At 27.2% G+C, this 18,453-nt stretch overlaps 6 protein-coding genes across 13 annotated transcripts; 3 read left to right on the top strand and 3 right to left on the bottom strand.

The window, feature by feature from the left end:
* Positions 1-139: 139 nt before the first annotated feature.
* On the bottom strand, positions 140-5,250 carry LOC132915080 (zinc finger protein 568-like). 2 transcript variants are annotated; one of them, XM_060974722.1, is made up of 14 exons: positions 5,113-5,250; positions 4,329-4,599; positions 4,126-4,247; positions 3,947-4,068; positions 3,733-3,875; positions 3,487-3,655; positions 2,998-3,418; positions 2,561-2,898; positions 2,137-2,483; positions 1,921-1,994; positions 1,624-1,852; positions 1,361-1,533; positions 1,014-1,286; positions 140-708 (listed from the first exon to the last, which is right to left on the bottom strand). In XM_060974722.1, exons 1-14 carry the CDS (start codon positions 5,248-5,250, stop codon positions 523-525), a joined length of 3,006 nt encoding a protein of 1,001 aa, XP_060830705.1. In that variant the 3' UTR covers positions 140-522. The 2 variants fall into 2 exon arrangements, with proteins under 2 accessions (XP_060830705.1, XP_060830706.1); XM_060974723.1 differs by lacking the exon at positions 5,113-5,250 and adding an exon at positions 4,952-5,041.
* On the top strand, positions 5,173-6,846 carry LOC132915092 (N-terminal Xaa-Pro-Lys N-methyltransferase 1). Of its 4 annotated transcripts, none has more exons than XM_060974748.1 (5): positions 5,173-5,310; positions 5,856-6,049; positions 6,142-6,328; positions 6,392-6,497; positions 6,566-6,846. In XM_060974748.1, the coding sequence occupies exons 2-5, from the start codon at positions 5,861-5,863 to the stop codon at positions 6,804-6,806; spliced, it is 723 nt and encodes a 240-aa protein (XP_060830731.1). In that variant the 5' UTR covers positions 5,173-5,310; positions 5,856-5,860; the 3' UTR covers positions 6,807-6,846. The 4 variants fall into 4 exon arrangements, with proteins under 4 accessions (XP_060830731.1, XP_060830727.1, XP_060830729.1 ...); XM_060974744.1 differs by having other exon boundaries at positions 6,127-6,328; XM_060974746.1 differs by lacking the exon at positions 5,173-5,310 and adding an exon at positions 5,544-5,670 and having other exon boundaries at positions 6,127-6,328.
* Positions 6,847-6,929: 83 nt separating this feature from the next.
* On the bottom strand, positions 6,930-8,792 carry LOC132915091 (heparin sulfate O-sulfotransferase). Of its 3 annotated transcripts, none has more exons than XM_060974743.1 (7): positions 8,747-8,792; positions 7,992-8,218; positions 7,836-7,921; positions 7,628-7,766; positions 7,454-7,551; positions 7,235-7,392; positions 6,930-7,160 (listed from the first exon to the last, which is right to left on the bottom strand). In XM_060974743.1, exons 1-7 carry the CDS (start codon positions 8,754-8,756, stop codon positions 6,949-6,951), a joined length of 930 nt encoding a protein of 309 aa, XP_060830726.1. In that variant the 5' UTR covers positions 8,757-8,792; the 3' UTR covers positions 6,930-6,948. The 3 variants fall into 3 exon arrangements, with proteins under 3 accessions (XP_060830726.1, XP_060830725.1, XP_060830724.1); XM_060974742.1 differs by having other exon boundaries at positions 8,714-8,769; XM_060974741.1 differs by lacking the exon at positions 8,747-8,792 and adding an exon at positions 8,337-8,707.
* Positions 8,793-9,588: 796 nt separating this feature from the next.
* Positions 9,589-10,698, bottom strand: LOC132915126 (AP-2 complex subunit sigma). 2 transcript variants are annotated; one of them, XM_060974819.1, is made up of 5 exons: positions 10,580-10,698; positions 10,401-10,501; positions 10,081-10,230; positions 9,844-10,017; positions 9,589-9,769 (listed from the first exon to the last, which is right to left on the bottom strand). In XM_060974819.1, exons 2-5 carry the CDS (start codon positions 10,401-10,403, stop codon positions 9,668-9,670), a joined length of 429 nt encoding a protein of 142 aa, XP_060830802.1. In that variant the 5' UTR covers positions 10,404-10,501; positions 10,580-10,698; the 3' UTR covers positions 9,589-9,667. The 2 variants fall into 2 exon arrangements, with proteins under 2 accessions (XP_060830802.1, XP_060830803.1); XM_060974820.1 differs by having other exon boundaries at positions 10,081-10,204.
* Positions 10,690-17,641, top strand: LOC132915118 (cilia- and flagella-associated protein 44). Its single transcript, XM_060974802.1, has 22 exons — positions 10,690-10,892; positions 10,971-11,133; positions 11,209-11,348; positions 11,418-11,712; positions 11,789-11,933; positions 12,016-12,206; positions 12,260-12,502; positions 12,565-12,743; positions 12,803-12,941; positions 13,008-13,281; positions 13,362-13,602; positions 13,696-13,966; positions 14,041-14,204; positions 14,483-14,695; positions 14,779-14,889; positions 15,128-15,308; positions 15,379-15,564; positions 15,623-15,820; positions 15,916-16,452; positions 16,541-16,712; positions 16,837-17,135; positions 17,215-17,641. Exons 1-22 carry the CDS (start codon positions 10,690-10,692, stop codon positions 17,437-17,439), a joined length of 4,770 nt encoding a protein of 1,589 aa, XP_060830785.1. The 3' UTR covers positions 17,440-17,641.
* LOC132915125 (uncharacterized) lies at positions 17,455-18,274 on the top strand. Its single transcript, XM_060974818.1, has 3 exons — positions 17,455-17,686; positions 17,767-17,909; positions 18,002-18,274. The coding sequence occupies exons 1-3, from the start codon at positions 17,455-17,457 to the stop codon at positions 18,155-18,157; spliced, it is 531 nt and encodes a 176-aa protein (XP_060830801.1). The 3' UTR covers positions 18,158-18,274.
* The last annotated feature ends 179 nt before the right edge of the window (positions 18,275-18,453 follow it).

The following is an 18,453-nucleotide window of genomic DNA, read 5'->3' as shown; positions in this document are numbered from 1 at the left end:
CAAAATCCGCAATCACTTAGTTGTCAAACTAATATTATTGATTATTATAATATTTAGTAAATTTTGACATTTACAAATTTTATTAAATCATGTAACTCCCTAAAGATAAAATAAAGAAAAAATAATTCGTTTGAAGAACTTTCTGAGTACATCGTTTAATTATTAACCATATTTTATTAATTTGTAGCATTCACATAGCCGCTTCAGGGATTAAACAGCTAAAGTTATTATTCCTTAGATTCTGATAGATGTAGTCAGTAGTTTAACCATAGTGTACATGTTTTGTATTTCGAAACATACGGAATAATTAAAACCTCTACCTTTAACATCTCTTAAAGAATTATCTGTTTATCTAAGGGCAATTATGATCGTACATCGCTTGATGAATTCTACAAGCTAGCAAAATTTTATTAATAACTAAATAGGGTACTTTAAAAATTCTGTTTTTCTGTTAAAAATAAAACACGATCACGTTTGAATAAATTTAACATATAGAATTGAAGAAATTATACATATATGATTTTATACAATAGTCAGGTACTCAGAAGCAAGTTGCATTGGATCAACATGATAAGAAGTAACTAAACGAACTTTTTGTCCATCTTGTGTTGTGAATTCTATTGCTTGTTCGCTATCGGCGATCCCCGATTGTTCTGATTCCTCCATTTGATTAATCGTTGCAACAGCACTTGCATCCGTATCTTCATCCTATTACATTTTAATTAGAATTGTATATAACAATACAATTTTTTGTAAAATACATGATAATATATTAATTTATATTATACTATATGTTTGTAAAATGTTAGAATTTGTAAATAGGGCAGTTTCTATTTAATTGTAACTAGTTCAAGGCATTATAGAACTGAGTAGATGATTTCCAGAAATTACATGTAGATCGATATTCTTTCTATGACCGCTGGCTTCTGAATGAGTTTAAAGCGAAAAAGTATTGAATGCTCATCAGATGTAAGGAAGCTTATTACTTGAACAATTTTATTTAAAAATATTACCTGCAATGCCTTTACAATTGCTTCTGCATCTGTTTGTACAGTTGACATATTTTTCACTTTTGTTTCTACCGTACTAGAAATGTCGACATTCTTTATGTCGGAGTTTTGATTAACGTGTACACTTAATGGTGCTGTTAATTCATCTGGAATAACACCAGAATGAACTCTAATTTCTTGTCCATCACTAAGTTGATTAACAAATTGACTTTGAGATAAAAGTTGTCGAGCATCTTGAATTGAAAGAGGAATTGGGTTACCTTCTTCATCTGTAATCTGTAAATATAACTACCGTTTTATTCTTTTGTTATTACTACGTAATAACAGTTTAATATCTTATTCATCTTTACCTGAAGTTGAAGGTCGGATTCTGAAAGTTCCACATTTATTCGTTCATTTGAGTTATTATTTTCATTAGCATGACCTGGATTAGAAAGCATGCTATCATTGCTAACGCTTAAATGTGATAATGATTGATTTACATTCGTTTTCTCCTCTTTATTTCTCATCATTCCAGCATCAACTGATTTCAATGTAAAAAAAAAATAATTGAGTTGGATTAGAAACAGATGTAAATTAATAAATACAAATGTTATAAAATTGTCATTTTTACCGAAATGTAAAGTTCGAGACTGGTTAGGATCATCTGGATCTTGGTATGAAACATATATAATTTGTTGAATACCATCTCCTGATGTCTCATCTGTTGCAATAACTTGAGCCATTTGATCAGTTAATGAATGTTCATCAGATTCTTGAGAACTTGGTAAAATTTGCCAAACTTCTCCGATTGGAGAACCTTCTATTTCATTTATCGCAGAAAGTTTAGTTTCCCTATGTACCTAGAAGCAACTCCGTCTTATTGAACTTCTCACTATTGAATTTACATACAATTTGGATTCTCTCTTACTTTTTTATGCTTTGTTAAGTTTGAACAATCAGCAAATGCTTTTCCACAAACATCACAGGAATAAGGCTTTTCACCTAACAAATAAAAATATATGAAAACACATTTTTAAAGATAAATCTTAAACACATAAATTAATAATAAATAAATTAATTAATTCATAATAAATTAATGTTGAAAAATTTGATAAAAATAGTAAAAGCAGAATAAAAATGTTACCAGTGTGTAAACGAAGGTGCTTTTTCAAAGCCCATTGTTCTGTAAAACCTCGATTACAATGTGCACATTGAAAAGGACGTTCTCCTTTATGCCTACGAACATGACATTTCCAAGTATCTTTGTGTAAAAAGCACTTTGCGCAAAATTCACATTTCCAAGGGCGCTCGCCAGTGTGCCGTTTAACATGTAGTTTAAATTGTGAAGAAGTAGTAAACTTTCTGCCACAATAATCGCAGCAATAAGGTTTTTCTCCCGTATGTATTCTCATATGTTCTTGTAAATTTCCATTTTGTGAAAAACTTTTATGACATACGTTACATGTATATGGTTTGTGTCCTGTATGCCACCTAAATATGAAATTATTTGTTTATTTAACTAAATTTAAATCAATGTATATAAATATATCTTTTATTTGTATAGTAACCTGTAATGTAGCGTGAGACTAGTTTTATGTGCAAATTGCTGCCCACAAATTTCGCAGAAATATTTTTTTTCCCCGGTATGCGTAGATTGATGATTGATTAGATTTGCCTTTGTTTTAAAACTGGCATTACATGATTTACAAATATAAGGCCGATCATCAGAATGTACAAGCTGATGACGTTGTAACAATTGCTTATGTTTAAAACTTTTTCCGCATTTATTGCAAACAAATCGACGACCATTATTGTGTTCTGCTTCTTTATGATATACTACAGAACTAGGATGATTGAGTACTTTTCCACAAATATCACATGGATACTCTTTCTCTAATTTATTTCTCTAAAAAATAATAAAAAGATATTTAATTATTATATTTTTTTATATACTGGGAACCTTTATAATTTTTAGAGTATAATTTATCCATATTCATTTTTTTACCTCGTGTATTGACATATGATGTTTTAAAGCCGCTTGTTGTGTGAAATTTTTATTACAAATAGTGCATATAAATAATTTATCACGTTCATGAGCCATTTTTAAATGCAGGTCATACATCTCCTTTGTTTCAAATAGCTTTTCACAGTGTTCACAGGGAACAGTTTTCTGAGAATCACTAGAATTATTTGAATTATTTGTATGATGTTCTTCAGTCAATGCATGATCAAGTGTGTTAGAAATATTATTTTCTTCGGATAAACGTTTTGATTCAAAGGTTGAATCTTCGACAATATGCTCAAAATCTTGATTAACATCATCACCAATATGATGAGTTGCCTTCTGATGCAGTTCTAAATTTTCTTTACTTGTAAATAACTTTTTACATTCCGAACATTCATATTTTATGCCTTTGTGGAAACTCCTAATTAACAAAAAGCAAATATTACTTTCATCGTATACAACGTTAAAATTTCACTAAATTCTATTTACTTGTGTACAATATATCTGCTACGTTGAAGAAACCCTCGACCACATAATTGACACGTGAACTTATTTCTTCTACGACGTAATTTTGGTCGACCTCGTCCTCTACCTCTGTTTACTATCACTAACTCACCAAGATCTTTTCCTTCTTCAGATTCTAGGTGACCAATTATTTCTAAAATATACAAATGATTATTGATAAATAATTATTAGATAAATACCTTTAAATTAATGTATTTCATTATTTCTTACCTTCTTGACTATCAGGAACAGACATATTTAACTGTTCTTCAGAGTCTTCAAAATTATCAGGATCATCATCATCTTCTTCATCAATTACTCCCTCCTCCTTATATATTCTTTCCAGTTCTTTGCCTTGAACTGCCTCCATATATCTGAATCATTTCATATGCTATTATAAAAATGATAGTAATTACCTTTAAATGTTTCTTCTTACAATCAATACCTTTTGGGAACTTTACGCTTTCTGCGACGTCTTCCATCTCCATCTACTTCATCTATTTCCTCTTCATGTTTATCTTCTTCTTCTTGACTCACTGCCTCTAGTACATCTCCCTTTGTTAATTCCTGAAATTTAATAGTTTAAAATATTTTATCTTGAACAAACATGTTACTTTTACAAACCACAGATATGTTCTCTGTGTGAGATTTTGGTGGACGTCCTCTTTTTCGTTTGGGTTTACTTAATCCTTCCATCTGTAAACTCATTTCATGTTCTGCAGCATACATAGAACCATCTGGCATTACTATTAAACAATATCATAATTAAAAATTTTACAATAGATCTTTAATTAGAATATAATATAATCTTTAATATAAAATAATACTTTTTATTATTATTTGTTGCTCAAAGTGGTCTTCTTCGTTATATCTTGGAATAATATCCAATTGTGATGTTTCTGATCTAACATCTGTGTTCTCCTTTTCTGCACGTAAGCGTTCTCGTTCAGCTTTACGCTGTTGTTCTATCTGATGCTTCCACATCTCACGAATTTTCTTTTGACCATCCACCAATAATTCAAAAAACTGTATCGTAGCCTCCAGTTGAATATTACAACCAGGACAAATTGTACGTGGTAATTTCCCATCATCTCGAATCTTTAATCAAAATTGTATTATAACATTTATTTGAGAATAAATTCAATGCTTCTTTTTGTAGTATAACCTCAAACAATAAATCAATAATTACGCCAATTGATATTCATTATTTTTACATGTTGCAAGAGATTATTTAGAAAAACTGAAATTTTGTACATCTTAAAATGAAACTTATATGACAAGCAAAAACGTTAATATTTTAAAATAATATCATATCGAATTAAATTGAATAGGATTAATAACAATACACAGTAACAAATATGTTTAACATTAAATTATGAACATGACTAGAATATTTATTATTATTTAAAAAATTTCATTAACAAAAACGATGTTCTGCAATTATACTAACATTTATAAAAATTATAGTAAATTCTCAGACAAATAACAGACAAAGTAAATAACAATGTACAGTGTACAGTATCAGGAGGAAATATCGAACATTTGATTCTGGTAGTATTTGTGTATAAAGCAGGAAGTCAAGTTAGAGTCTAATGTTTCGAAATTTCGTACCTTGAGCGGCAAGTACCGATTGACCATAGAACTTAAATCTGGATCATCACCATCTGTCATATAGAGTAATTCTCCATTACCATTATCTTCTGCACATAACCGACAAATTGTTGAATCATAAAGTCGTACTTCTGCCATGATTCCAAGGGAACTGCTCACTAACGACTAACATCGATTTTATCCTAACCAAACCGACCAGTGAGTACGCACAACTACTGCACACAATTTATTTTAACCATACGCAATGTAATCTACCATTTGAAAATTTATGTATAAATTTTCATACTATGTAGAGATTTTGGTTCTTTCCTACGTAATATTCTTTTAATAAATTTATCTTTAAATTGTACAAAAGCTTTTATATACAGTAATCGATATGTTGTCGATATTTCGACTCCACAGAACAGGCAATATATCGATATTTTATAATCGATATAAGTCGATATAATTTATTAAATGTCGATGATAAAGTATACAACTTTTAATGTCAGTTCTATTCATCAAATTTTTGTTAACAATATCTTATTTATATATAAACATTATTTCATAATATAGCAGGTTTTTATTAAATATAAAAAGTATTAAAATATTTAGTTTTTATGAAGAAGTCGATGCTCACCGTTTATTAATTTCTTTGAACACTGAACACGTTACATGGTGTTTTGATTGCTTTTTAATTTTACATAATTAAATTTTTTGAATATATAGATAAAATGAAATTGATTATGATATTGATTAGATAGGTAAGATGTATTATTTATCATCACCAAAGATGGAAAAAGAAGAAAATACACTTGAAGGACACGAATTTTATACAGCAGCTATCAAATACTGGAAACATGTTCCACCTACAATAGATGGAATGCTTGGGGGTTTTGGATTTATTTCTCAAATTGATATAAAGGGATCCACAAAATTTTTAAAGGCTTTGTTTGCGGTATATATTATAATGATTAATTTTGTAATATTCAAGATTCTTATCATTAAATTTTTTAAATATTATGGTACCTAAAGTTTGTTTTATTTCAGTTAAAAAATCCTCCATTGAAGACACATGCATTAGATTGTGGTGCAGGCATAGGAAGGATAACTAAGAATTTATTATTAAATCATTTTAAACATGTTGACTTAGTGGAGCAAAATTTAGAATTTCTAAAAGTAGCTAAAACATGTTTGAAAAGTCATTCAACAAGAATTTGCAACTATTATCCAATTGGTAATACTCCATTGGTTTATATAAAGTAAAAAAGACATTTAATTGATTAAATCACATTTCAAGGACTACAAAACTTTTGCTTTACTGCCAAGTATGATGTCATTTGGTGCCAATGGGTTTTGGGTCATTTAAAGCATGATGATTTGATAGAATTTTTAAAAAAGTGTTCGTAAGTATTTCGTTTAGTCTTAATAAAAATTAGAAATTATTTTTAATCATCTAATAAAACTTTTATAGGAGTGGCCTAAAATCTAATGGTGTAATAGTGATTAAAGAAAATGTAACCAGTTCTGAAAATTTGGAGATTGATACAAAGGATTCATCAGTGACACGACCTCTTTCTGAATTCTATCGTATATTTCAGGAATCTAATTTAGCTTGTATAAAGGAAGAACAACAACATAAATTTCCACGTGGATTGTACCCAGTTTATATGTTTGCTTTAAAGTCAGATAACAAACTTCAAACCTCAATGTAAAGACTAATAGAGTATTGAATAAATTATTTCATTACCTATACACATTCTATCAAAAATCTATATTATATTTAATATTATAAATTTGAAGTTCGTTCTAATTTTATAACAATTCCAAAAAGTATCTCTGCTTAAAAAAGTAAATTTATTTTGGACGTATTTTTTCATACATAAATCGTTGATTTACATCTTGAGGAGAAGCATTTATAAGTCGTTTCTTTACAGCATGGAAATGCATTAAAGCAAAGTTATACAGTTCATTTTCCATCTTCCAAACAACAGATTTTTGTATTTTGTCTATTGTTTCAGGTCGTGGATTGATCTTTTGTGTAGTTTGCCGCAAATGTGATTTATTATCTGCAATTTAATAATTCATTAGTAATTTAAAAAGTCTTATTTCTTAATAAAATTTCGATTATATCTTCTCTTACTATGCAAAAAAGAATTATAGGCTCCTCTAAAGAAACGTGGAAGTACAATTTGCAAAATTTCTACAAATTCTGTTAATTCTTCTGTCACTCCTACAAGGAGATAATGTTTTTGTAAATTTCTTTTTGCTTCTTCTAATGCCCAACTATTTCCAATTTCCCTATTAAATAATATTTGTTCATTATAAATTATGATAACTGTAATAATTTATTAAATCTTACCAACAAGCAGGATCATGACCACACAGAAATGGTATTTGTAACCACATATTGTCAGGATCACAATCTGGTTGTCCTGCCTCAATACACTCATCAAAAGTCTACAAAAATATATGTGATTTAGCATGATTAATATAATAATAAATATAAATTATTATTATTATTATGAATACGAACCTTGGTATCTCCATGCTTTTTTCTGATTAAATGTGGCCTAAAATTATCTCCATATCTTAAAAAGTAGTAATAGGAAACAAATCTATCTAAAGGCTTACGCAAGATATTTATGTATAAAGGCGATTGTCTTACACCAAATCTAAAGCATAAACATAATTTTAAAAAATAAAACAAATGTTTTTCATAATGAATATTTCTGTATACTTACTTTTCAAAATTCAAGAATGCGACATGACCATGATAAAATGCTGGCTTTTTTGTATTCCAAACGGTTATATTATTTGCAAATTGAATCTACAATTTTTTAACATATATTACAAATAAAATAATTAATAATAACAAATTAAGGATGATATAATATTACCTGATTAGGAAGTGTAAGCGTATGCATGTTATTAGAGACATTAATATGTAAAACATGGTATTTGTTGTGTTTGCACAGATCGTAGACCAAACCTACAAAGCTGGTTGATGCTGTCTTTGGTACCCTGTTGTAGATAATGATGAGATCATCAAAAGTTGATTTGTAAGAATGCTCACTAGCTTCAATCCCACTTTGAATATTGTTTTGTTCTTGCGTGATGGCATTGTCTGGAAGTACGATAGGATACCTATGTTATTCCATCACCTTTAACAGAACGAAATATTAAAAGGATGAAACTTTTGCTGTTACAAATTAATAAAATTAATTGTCTATTATAACGCCTACGCGATAGTTTGTAGTGATCCTCCAGGAAATTTAGTTTCATTTTTAAATAAATGATAGTGATTATGAATATCACCACTAAAATCCATTGCAGGAAAAAGCTTCTGTGTATCATTATTTTTCTTATTAACTTTTTAATTGTTCTTTGTCATATGAGCAGGAAAATACACTTCATGAATTTTATGCTAATACCGTTTTTAACTTATAAATATTGGTAAACTGTACAATACGACCAGTTTCATTAGCAGATTCACTAAACGATAGTTATTTTGGTCTAAACCAAACACTATTCATTTTTATTAGTTAATAATATAATAAAATAGCAATTATATGTATTTTAAAAACAATATTAACTATAATTATCAAATATACGTATATACATATAATTGATATTTTATCTCCGTGAAGCTCACTAATCCACATCAATGAAATTCGCTTCTATTACGTAAGTCGATAATCTAAGTCATCGATTAATCGTATATCGAATATCGATTATATTGAATCGAATACTGATGTATTAACCAAACAATTATTTTCAAAACTATGATAATGAAGATATTAAAATTTAATAGCTATTTAAAAATAACATATCATTGATAAAAAAAAAGTACATTTAAAATATGAATTGTATTAATTCATATTAAGATATATAATTAACTTATAGTAATTTTCATACTTTTCATATAATTTGTTAACACATAGAATTAGTATATATATAAAAATTATATATATAAAATATATTATATATATAAAATTTTATATATATAATGCTTTAAGTATTTACATTTTATGAATACATTCAATATAGTCCCAAGCAGAAAATTTTTAAAAATCAATTGTATATATTAACTTTGCAGTAAAAAATCTCAGTTTATATGCGAAAGTTATATTTTTGTTTATTGATAAAATTATAATATTTATATGCACCTTTTAATTTATATAGAATAAGTAATAGTATATGTTATGTTTATATGTAGCAACATATAAAATGTTTTTATTATAACTTTCAAACATATTTATTTTCAAGTTTATTTAAAATTTACATAAGATAGAGTATGTATATCATTCAACAAAATGCATCACATAATAAAATTGATTAGTAAATACATTGCTTGTATGAAATTTTAACAATCAATATAAATTCTTAAAATGTTTCTCACTAATATTTATTCCAGCATTTTTATATTTTTACACAATAGTATCTTAAATTCATCATATAAAAAAAACAATGAATATTAATAATCAACTAACAGGATTTGTTGTCCTTGATGTATTTTACTTTTTACATTTATATAATATATTCAATTAATAGAATTAAATAATGTTAAATAAGTTTATTCCAATGAATTTAACATCAGGAGTTGTTTCAATACCTTTGTTTGACTAGTTTCCCTTATTTCACCAGCTAAGAACATTTCATCTACAACAGTGTAGACCTATAACAAGTTTTACATTAGAATAAAATTACGTTGTAATATAAATTTAGATGTACACATACATTAAAAATTACCTTATAAAAATTAAACACAAGGTCCAACTCACATACATTATGGAAATATTCATTTAGTACTTCAACAAAATTATGTATTGCTTCTAGGTAACATAGATTATTATCATTGACATCAACACAAATGCAAAAATATAAACCAGCATATCTTCTATATACAATTTTGAAGTTACGAAACTAAAATATGAAAAATTCAATATTTAATACATATTATAATGATACATGATATATAAAATTTACCTCAACAAAGTTAGTATGCTTAGCATCTCGTACAGTCACCACTGCATGAACTTCTTCTATTAGCTTCTGCTTCTCATCGTCATCAAAATTCATATACCATTTTGCCAATCTCGTTTTTCCAGCTCTGTTTTGAATAAGGATGAAACGGATCTGTACATTATTTGACAACTTTTTAGAATTTATTCTGTTTGAATTGATAAATAATTTTATAAAGATGTAATCTTTATTATTACAAAAAAAGAAGGGATTATATTTTACACTTTTGAAGTAATGAAAACAAATACATTTATCAACGCTTAATACACTTAATAATTACTTGCCATGATTGATCTGTCTTTATACGCTAACCAATGCTACAATTGCTGCACTTGACAATCGATTAACAAGAATACACGGAATCGAGTGACATTTGTTGACGCCCCTAAACCATCAAATTATGAATTAAACCGCACTCGTGTCTAGAAATCTAATAAGAAAATCTAGACAGTTCAATAATTACTTATAACAGTTTATAACAAAATTTCAATTAAAATAAAGTATAATTGAAATTTTTGAGAAAATACATGACAAATACATTCTATATTAGCTCTTTCTGCTTGAAATAACAAAATGGCCGATGGTGGCAAATTTGAATCTGTAAGTGGTGAAGATCTAGGACAAAACATAGAATTAAATTGGGAAGCTGAGTATGAAAGCGTTGAGCAAAAAGAAGAAAATTTTAACATAAATCAAGAGGAGGAAAAAGAGGAATATTCACTTATTGCTCGAAAACCCAATGATGGAACTATACCTGAAAATATTTTAGAATTTTTGTATCCTTAATAAAAAATAATCATTTTTCTTTCACTATATCTTTCTTCTTACATACTATATATTTGAATATCTGTTAGTCATTCTTATGGATATAACTGTCGAAAGTATTTCAATCTTTGTGTAGTCGATACAAATACTATTGCTTTCGCTGCTGGCAATTTAATTCAGTTTTTCAATGTAAAAGAAAATAAAATGTGGTTTAAAATAGGTTCTGTGGGTACTGGTATTGGGCATATATCGGTAAATACTTGTATCTTTCTTTTTAATACTAAAAAAGATTTAAATTTAAAAAATTCTATTATAATTTATTTTTAGAAAAATCCTATTTTTGAACACATTGCTGTTGGGGCAAATGGAGAAAACCCTCTAATAAATATTTTTAATTGGCCACTTATGAAAACTATAATTGTTCTAAAAGGTGGAACAACTAAACGTTATTTTCATTTATCATACAGGTAATCATGAACCTACACAATTATTATTTCATTACAAAAGATATAAAATTACATTTTGATAAATTATAGTCCAGATGGATTATTATTGGCATCACAAGGTGGCGAACCTGATTATTATATTTCACTTTGGAATTGGAAAGAGTCAAACATTATTTTGCAATGTAAATCTTATGTTCAAGATGTATATAATGTCACTTTCTCTAAATATATTCCTGGCCAGTTAACGTCTAGTGGAATAGGACATATTAAATTTTGGAAAATGTCTAAAACTTTTACTGGATTAAAACTTAAAGGTGAAATTGGTAAATTTGGGAATACTGAAATCTCTGATATTATAGCAATTCATCCCATGCCAAACGAGACTGTAAGGAAACATTAAATCTATTAAATAATAAAATTTATAGCTGTTTTAAATGTATAACTTTGAATAAATTTTTTAGATTGTCTCTGGTTGTGAATGGGGTAACATACTCTTATGGGATGCAAGTTTAATCAAATTGGAAGCACGTAGAAAAAATAAAGAGCCAGCACATGTTGGCTATATCTCACAATTTGAGTTGCTTAGCGGAGAAATTATATCAGTCGGTAATAAAACAGGAACTTATATGATTAAAAATTAAAAAGAACGTATATACAATAAATTATATTATGATCTGCGATAGTGTAGGATCTGATGGATGGATACGATTTTGGTTCTATGAGACCATAGACCATGCTGATCTTTCTGATGATGAACAATTTCTTGAAATTCAACCAATTTACGAATTTCAAATTGCAGAGGGAATAGAAAATGCAATGCTTATGAGTATCCAAAAGCAGGAACCAGATAATCCTGAAAAAACCATGTGGTACGCTCAGGTAAGTAAGCAGATTGTATTTAGGAAACATTCCAACATTTCAATATTCAATAGGATGGAAATGGGGGACTGTGGCTACTTGACCTTTGTACTAGTAAAAAAGAACATGTTCAACAAAAACTTTTTACATGTCATGCTGGTCCTATTGTCGATATGGATACAGCAGATTGGGGACCCTTTGTAGCAACGCTTGATAAAAATGGAAATTTGCATATTTATAACTACATAGAGAAAAAATTAAATCTGGTTTATAAATTTTATGACACTAGTAGTCAAGTAATTTGGCTTCCATGTAAGGTAAATTATTTCTTTTTATTTTTAAACGTTTTATACAAATACTATTTCATAGAAATGTTTAGATTGAAAAAACAGGTTCAACACTCGTATGTGCTTTTGAAAATGGTATTATTAGGATGATTACAGTAACAATACAAACAACAAATACCGGAAATGCAAAAATGGATAATACAAAACTAATTCAAGTTTTAAAACCACATTCGATGCCAATTACTGTAATGTCTTTAAATACATCTTGTAGGTGCGTGTTATATGAACAAAATGATTGTACTTTAATTATTATATATGATTTATTTTTAGCTTATTAGTAACGGGCAGTGATGATGCCACCATTTTTCTATTTAATATTCATACTACCAATAATTATCCTACAATTGCGCCTATTGGCTATGTAAGACTTCCATCGCCTGCTACTTGCATGACATGGAATCCCCAAGAAGTAAATACAATTATTAAATACAAAAAGACGTAATAAAAAAACAATAATTATAATTAATACAAATAGGAAGCAACTCTATTAATTGGATGCTTACGAGGAGATTGTATGGAAGTAAAATTGCCTATGATACCTCAGTCGTACACAACAACTTCTTATGAATTAGTTAAATGTAGACCTGCATCATTTAAATTTGAATCAGTAAAGTCTGCAATAGAAAGACAAACTATAAAAGAAAAATATGAAGCAGAGAAAGAAGAAAGACTTAAAGAAAGGAGAAAAGAAATGGAACGATTAATTGCTGAAAATCCTCACATTATAATTGATGAAGATACATTTCTTAGTAATTATTTATTTTAAATTACGTTTTAGTAATTTAATTTAAATTGCATATTGATTATTTGTATTTATTTATTTTTTTAGCGGAGCTTGATGAAAAAGAAATGATTCTCCCAGAAATTTATATTCCAGAAATTCCAAATAAAGTTTTAATAGCACAATATGGCATTGATGGAAACATATGGTTATTTATGGCTGGGTTTGATGCAGGATATGTTTACGAATATCCACGTCCATTATCTCTAAAATTAAAACATAATAAACCCATTAGGAGTAGAATAATCGAACATGCAATAGACACAGAAATACATAATTTCCTTTTTCAGTAGGGACATTTATAAACATTAAAAAAAAAAAAAAAAAAAAAAAAAAAATAAAATAAAATATATGAAAGTAAAAAATTACGGATTTTTTTTAGGAAAAATAAGAAATATTTATATTTGGGAACACAATATGGACAGCTTTACGTCGTTAAAATAAAGGACAAAGATCCATTAGATTTTTCAGACTGTTGGATTTTACAAACACATGATCATTATAATGGACACATCTCTAATATTTTATTCGGTTATAATAAAGAAATATTGTTAACATGTGGCCAAGATGGAAATATATTTTCTTTTAAAATCAATGATGATACACCATATGAGGAATATGAAATACCAAAGTTAGAGTATTCTCTTTTTATAGTAAGTTAATTTCTCAGTAATTATTTTTCAATTAGGTTAAATATAGTACTTATAATTGCAATATTTATAATTAGCCTGAAAGTGTCGAAGATATTGAAGATGCTGATTATCCAAATTTGGAAGAAGTAATTACTAAAATAGAACAAGACAGAATTTTTTCAGTTGCAGAGAAGAAAAAGAAAAAAGTACTTGAAATCATACATGATTTAACAGAAGAATATGTTAAAATTATTACAAGGTATATGTCCTGTTTAATTACAAAAGCAAAGGACAACAAATGATCTTGTTTTATATTATTATTATTTTGATGTCCTCTCTTTTGTAATGTGATAATTAATTATACATATGTTTAATTTGGAATTGCCTGGATTTTATATTTTTTGATTCTTTGGTTTAATGTTTTTCATGTAATTTATTTATTATTGTTCTTGTTATTATTACTATTATTATTATTGTCATTATCATAATTATCATGCTTGTTAAAGTCTATTATTGAGATTTCTTTTGTTAATTAAGGAATAAACATCTCCTGCATTCACAACGAATATCACAGTTTGAAGTGGATCCGAGAATAGTAGAAGACCTAGAACAACAACTGAATACACATAAAACCTTAACAGAACGAAAGCTACAATTTGAAGTAGAAAAGAGGAAATTAGAATTACAAAAGCTTATGGACCATTTTGTTACATCAATTACTTACTTACCTTTTGCAGTGCATGGTATATTGTAAGTAATATTGTTTTTTTAATTATGTTCATTAAATAGTGTTTACTAAAATTACAAGGTTGTTTATGAAAATTTAAAAATAGAGATGAAAGTAGAGCAGTATATTCTTTGAGAGAATTACACCTAGATACTGACAGCATTTTAAAATGTATGAAATTGCTGAAGGACAAAGATGAGCAACAGAAAGCAGGCAGGTATTTTTATTTTTTTATTGTATAAATTTATATTATGTTTCTTAACTTTAAATTATTTTACAAGAAATGGAATTGCAATTAAAGTTGGATAATAATTTATCCTGGGAAAAAACAACTTTGTATGTCCTTTACTATTATAATATTTATACGAACTATTATTAATTGACTAATTTTTAGTCATGTAAATTATTTAAAGATATTTTGCTCTTTTCATATGAATTTTGTTATTAAATTATAGAATAATACAAGAACAGGTTAAGGAAGACAAACAGAAATCAGAAGAACAAGAAATACAATATTTGGAAGGACTCTTAGCTGAAGATTTTGGCGATTTATCATCTGGATTAGGGTTACAAATTAATCGAATGTTGTTAAAGTACAAGCAAAAGAAAGCTAGATTGATTGAACGACAGAAAGAAGTAAGTAATTTACTATAGAAAAGATCATAATAAAAGTAATGTGTATCTTTCAAAAATATGTTATGTATAGTGGCAAAAACTACATGCAAAAAAGCCAAATTTAGTTAAAAGTCGTTTGGAAGATGCAGTTTTCCTTGAAAAAGCGGAACAATCCATTGGTGAATACAATTTGAAAATGAATGTAGACTTTAGTTTAATGAAGAAAAAAGAAACTGCCGCCATAAAATATAAACAACTTATGGATTGTAGAGATAAGGTAAAATTAATAAAAAATTCAATGTTACAGTAGTTTTTGACATAATTATTTTTTATAGCTTCATCATTTGCGAGAGAACTTTAATACAAAATTGAAAACGATTGCATTGAAAAAAGAAAAGATGCAGAAAGAAGTTATTAAATTAACAGAAGTTCTTAAAAAGATTCACACAGAAATTCCATTAAAAAATATAAAACCTTTACCACATCCACCAAAACTGTATTTTGATATTGAATTTCCTGAACATAATCTTGAGGTTAGTTATATTTTTTTAGTTAATTAGGTATAATTAATGATTACTTGTAATTAAATTTACGTAAGATCCCTTTTTATAATAATATACCATTATAGCTTCAGAAATATGTATCTATGTCGGAAAAGGTGCAACAAGTAAAACGCCAAAGACAATCATTAATTATAGATCAATTAATAGATCATTCTGATTTAGAATATGAAGTATTATATTGTGATGATAAAGCTATCTTTCACAAAGGACAAGAAAGTCTCTATATTCTTATTTCTGCTTCACAAATGAAAATAAAGGATCATTCATCCATAGCTGGTGATTTAATTCGAAATCTTAACATAAATGACTCTGTTCAAACTACCTGGGAACGTGAAATGAAACGTTCTCGAATGTGGCGAAAAATATATGAACAAGATTGTATTTTACGATATATCAGTGCCGAATACAAACAATTGGAAAAGGATTTAGATGAACTAGAAGAATATCGATTAGACGTAGTATATCAAAGTACATATATGAATCTGAATTTGTTAACTTTATATGAAGAATTTATGATCCTGCGGGAATCTGAAACAATGGAACATGCACTTGAAGAGAAAGTTATTGATAAATCAAATGAACGTGTTACAATGATGTTAAAGGTTATTATCCCTATAACAAAAATAATAATGATTTATATATTAACCAACTATTTATTAACAACATTATATTAATACATGATGTTAATAGATGCAAGCTACAAATATTAATATTGCTGCACGAGAAGAAGAAATAAAAAAATTGCATATAAAAATTAAAGATACTGCTACTGACTTTACAAAAGCTATTGCTGATAATAAATTTCAAAATTTCCTTCAAAAAATATTCAAGAAAAAATATACAGCACTAAAAAGACAAAATGGTATTAAATTTTCTTTCTAGAATTTTTAGCTTTATAATTTTTAGTTGAGCTAAATTTGCTAGATTAGTAATTTATTTTAACTTTAGTCATTTTCGTAGTTAATTTTCGTAATTATAATTTGTAGGTTCTTTAGATTCGATTACACAATCATCAGAAACTAGTTCTGAAGAAACAGATGAAACAATAGATTCTGAAGCTGAGTACATTCCATTTGATGAAAATATCTGCCCAGTGGGCTGTGATACACAATTATATGACATGGCATTTTCTATGAGAGAAAAACGATATACATATGAATTGCAAATCAGAGAAGAACAAAGAGAAATAGAATTATTGCAGAAAGAATTAGATACTGATATCAAACATTTAAGAATTATTGAAAGTACTTTAAAATACAATGAAGAAGAACTGCAAAATTTTGTGGTATTTTTAAACATTATTATATTATATACATAATAATTTGCAAAACAACTTATGAACTAAAGCGTTTTATTTTTCATAGCTGGATAAGCAAAAAAAATTAAATGAAATTAATGTAACAGTCATATTAAAACTTCATCAATTACAGCACATATTAGACTCTGGATGCACTGCAAGCATTCAAAATTGTATAGTTTTTAATAAAAAAGAATTAGCGAATTTATATGCCAGAGTCGGAGAATTGCAAGATGAAACATACAACTTAGAAGAAACACGCAAGTATACTAAAAAATATAATAGTTTCTAAAAACGGAATATATTTATGGTTTATTGCAGGAAAAATGAAGTACATCTAAAACGAATAAAATTGGACTTAAAATATATGGAAACTCAAAATAAGAGGCTGAAGGAACACATTAAAGAAAAAATGATACAAAAATTTGGTTGTAAAGTGTCTTTGATTAACCTTTATCAGACTATTTTACAAAGATTAATTTATGATACAAAAATTGATGTACGGAAAATTATGAAGAGTTTATCTAAAAACATAGAAAGTAAATTACAAAAATTTGGAATTTTATAAAATTATTTTGATAAAAATTTAACAAACAATTTTAATATTAAAATTTTTTAGATACAAAATGGAATTGTAATAAAGGATTAATTGTTTTAGAAACCTTAATTCGAAATAATACCGAAAAATTAAGTTTCTTGACAATATTAGAAAAAGAAAAGTTCAAACTTAGAAAAATTTTAGAACAAACTTTACTCTCAGAAGTAAGAGAAATTTTGTTGCATCTACATATATCAATATACTGCGTAATTACATTTTTTAGATTATTTAACCTAATTATTATTTCATCTTACAGGAAAATATGCTACAAATAGAACATGAGCACAAAGTTGACATAGTTGCACTTGAAAATATTCTTTATAATCAAATACAGCAAAAACATATACTACAATATGATATAGAAAGTCTTAAAACTAGATCAAAAAAATTATCTTCAATTTGTTTGGATTAAAATACATCATAAAAATGTTAACTTTAAGTATAATTATTGGTTAATTAATTATATTATAGTGGTTTATTTATATAATCATTTAGCACTCTTGAAAATAAAATTTCTTGAATTGGCCAATTTTTTATTTGATTTTCGGCGTTGTCACCGACTATGTCAATCCAATGACCGCGATATATTCCAATAGGTGATCGTTACGACGGTTAGGAGAAACATAACAACGTTTTCACTATTGTCTCTCCTATTTTATATATCGGACGTCATTCTGTAACGATCACCGATCGGAATATATATTAATA

The sequence above is a fragment of the Bombus pascuorum genome, chromosome 16 (assembly GCF_905332965.1).
Source record: "Bombus pascuorum chromosome 16, iyBomPasc1.1, whole genome shotgun sequence".
Taxonomy (NCBI): domain Eukaryota; kingdom Metazoa; phylum Arthropoda; class Insecta; order Hymenoptera; family Apidae; genus Bombus; species Bombus pascuorum.
Note: the sequence above shows the minus strand (reverse complement) of the source record. Positions and strands in the feature narration are given on the sequence as shown.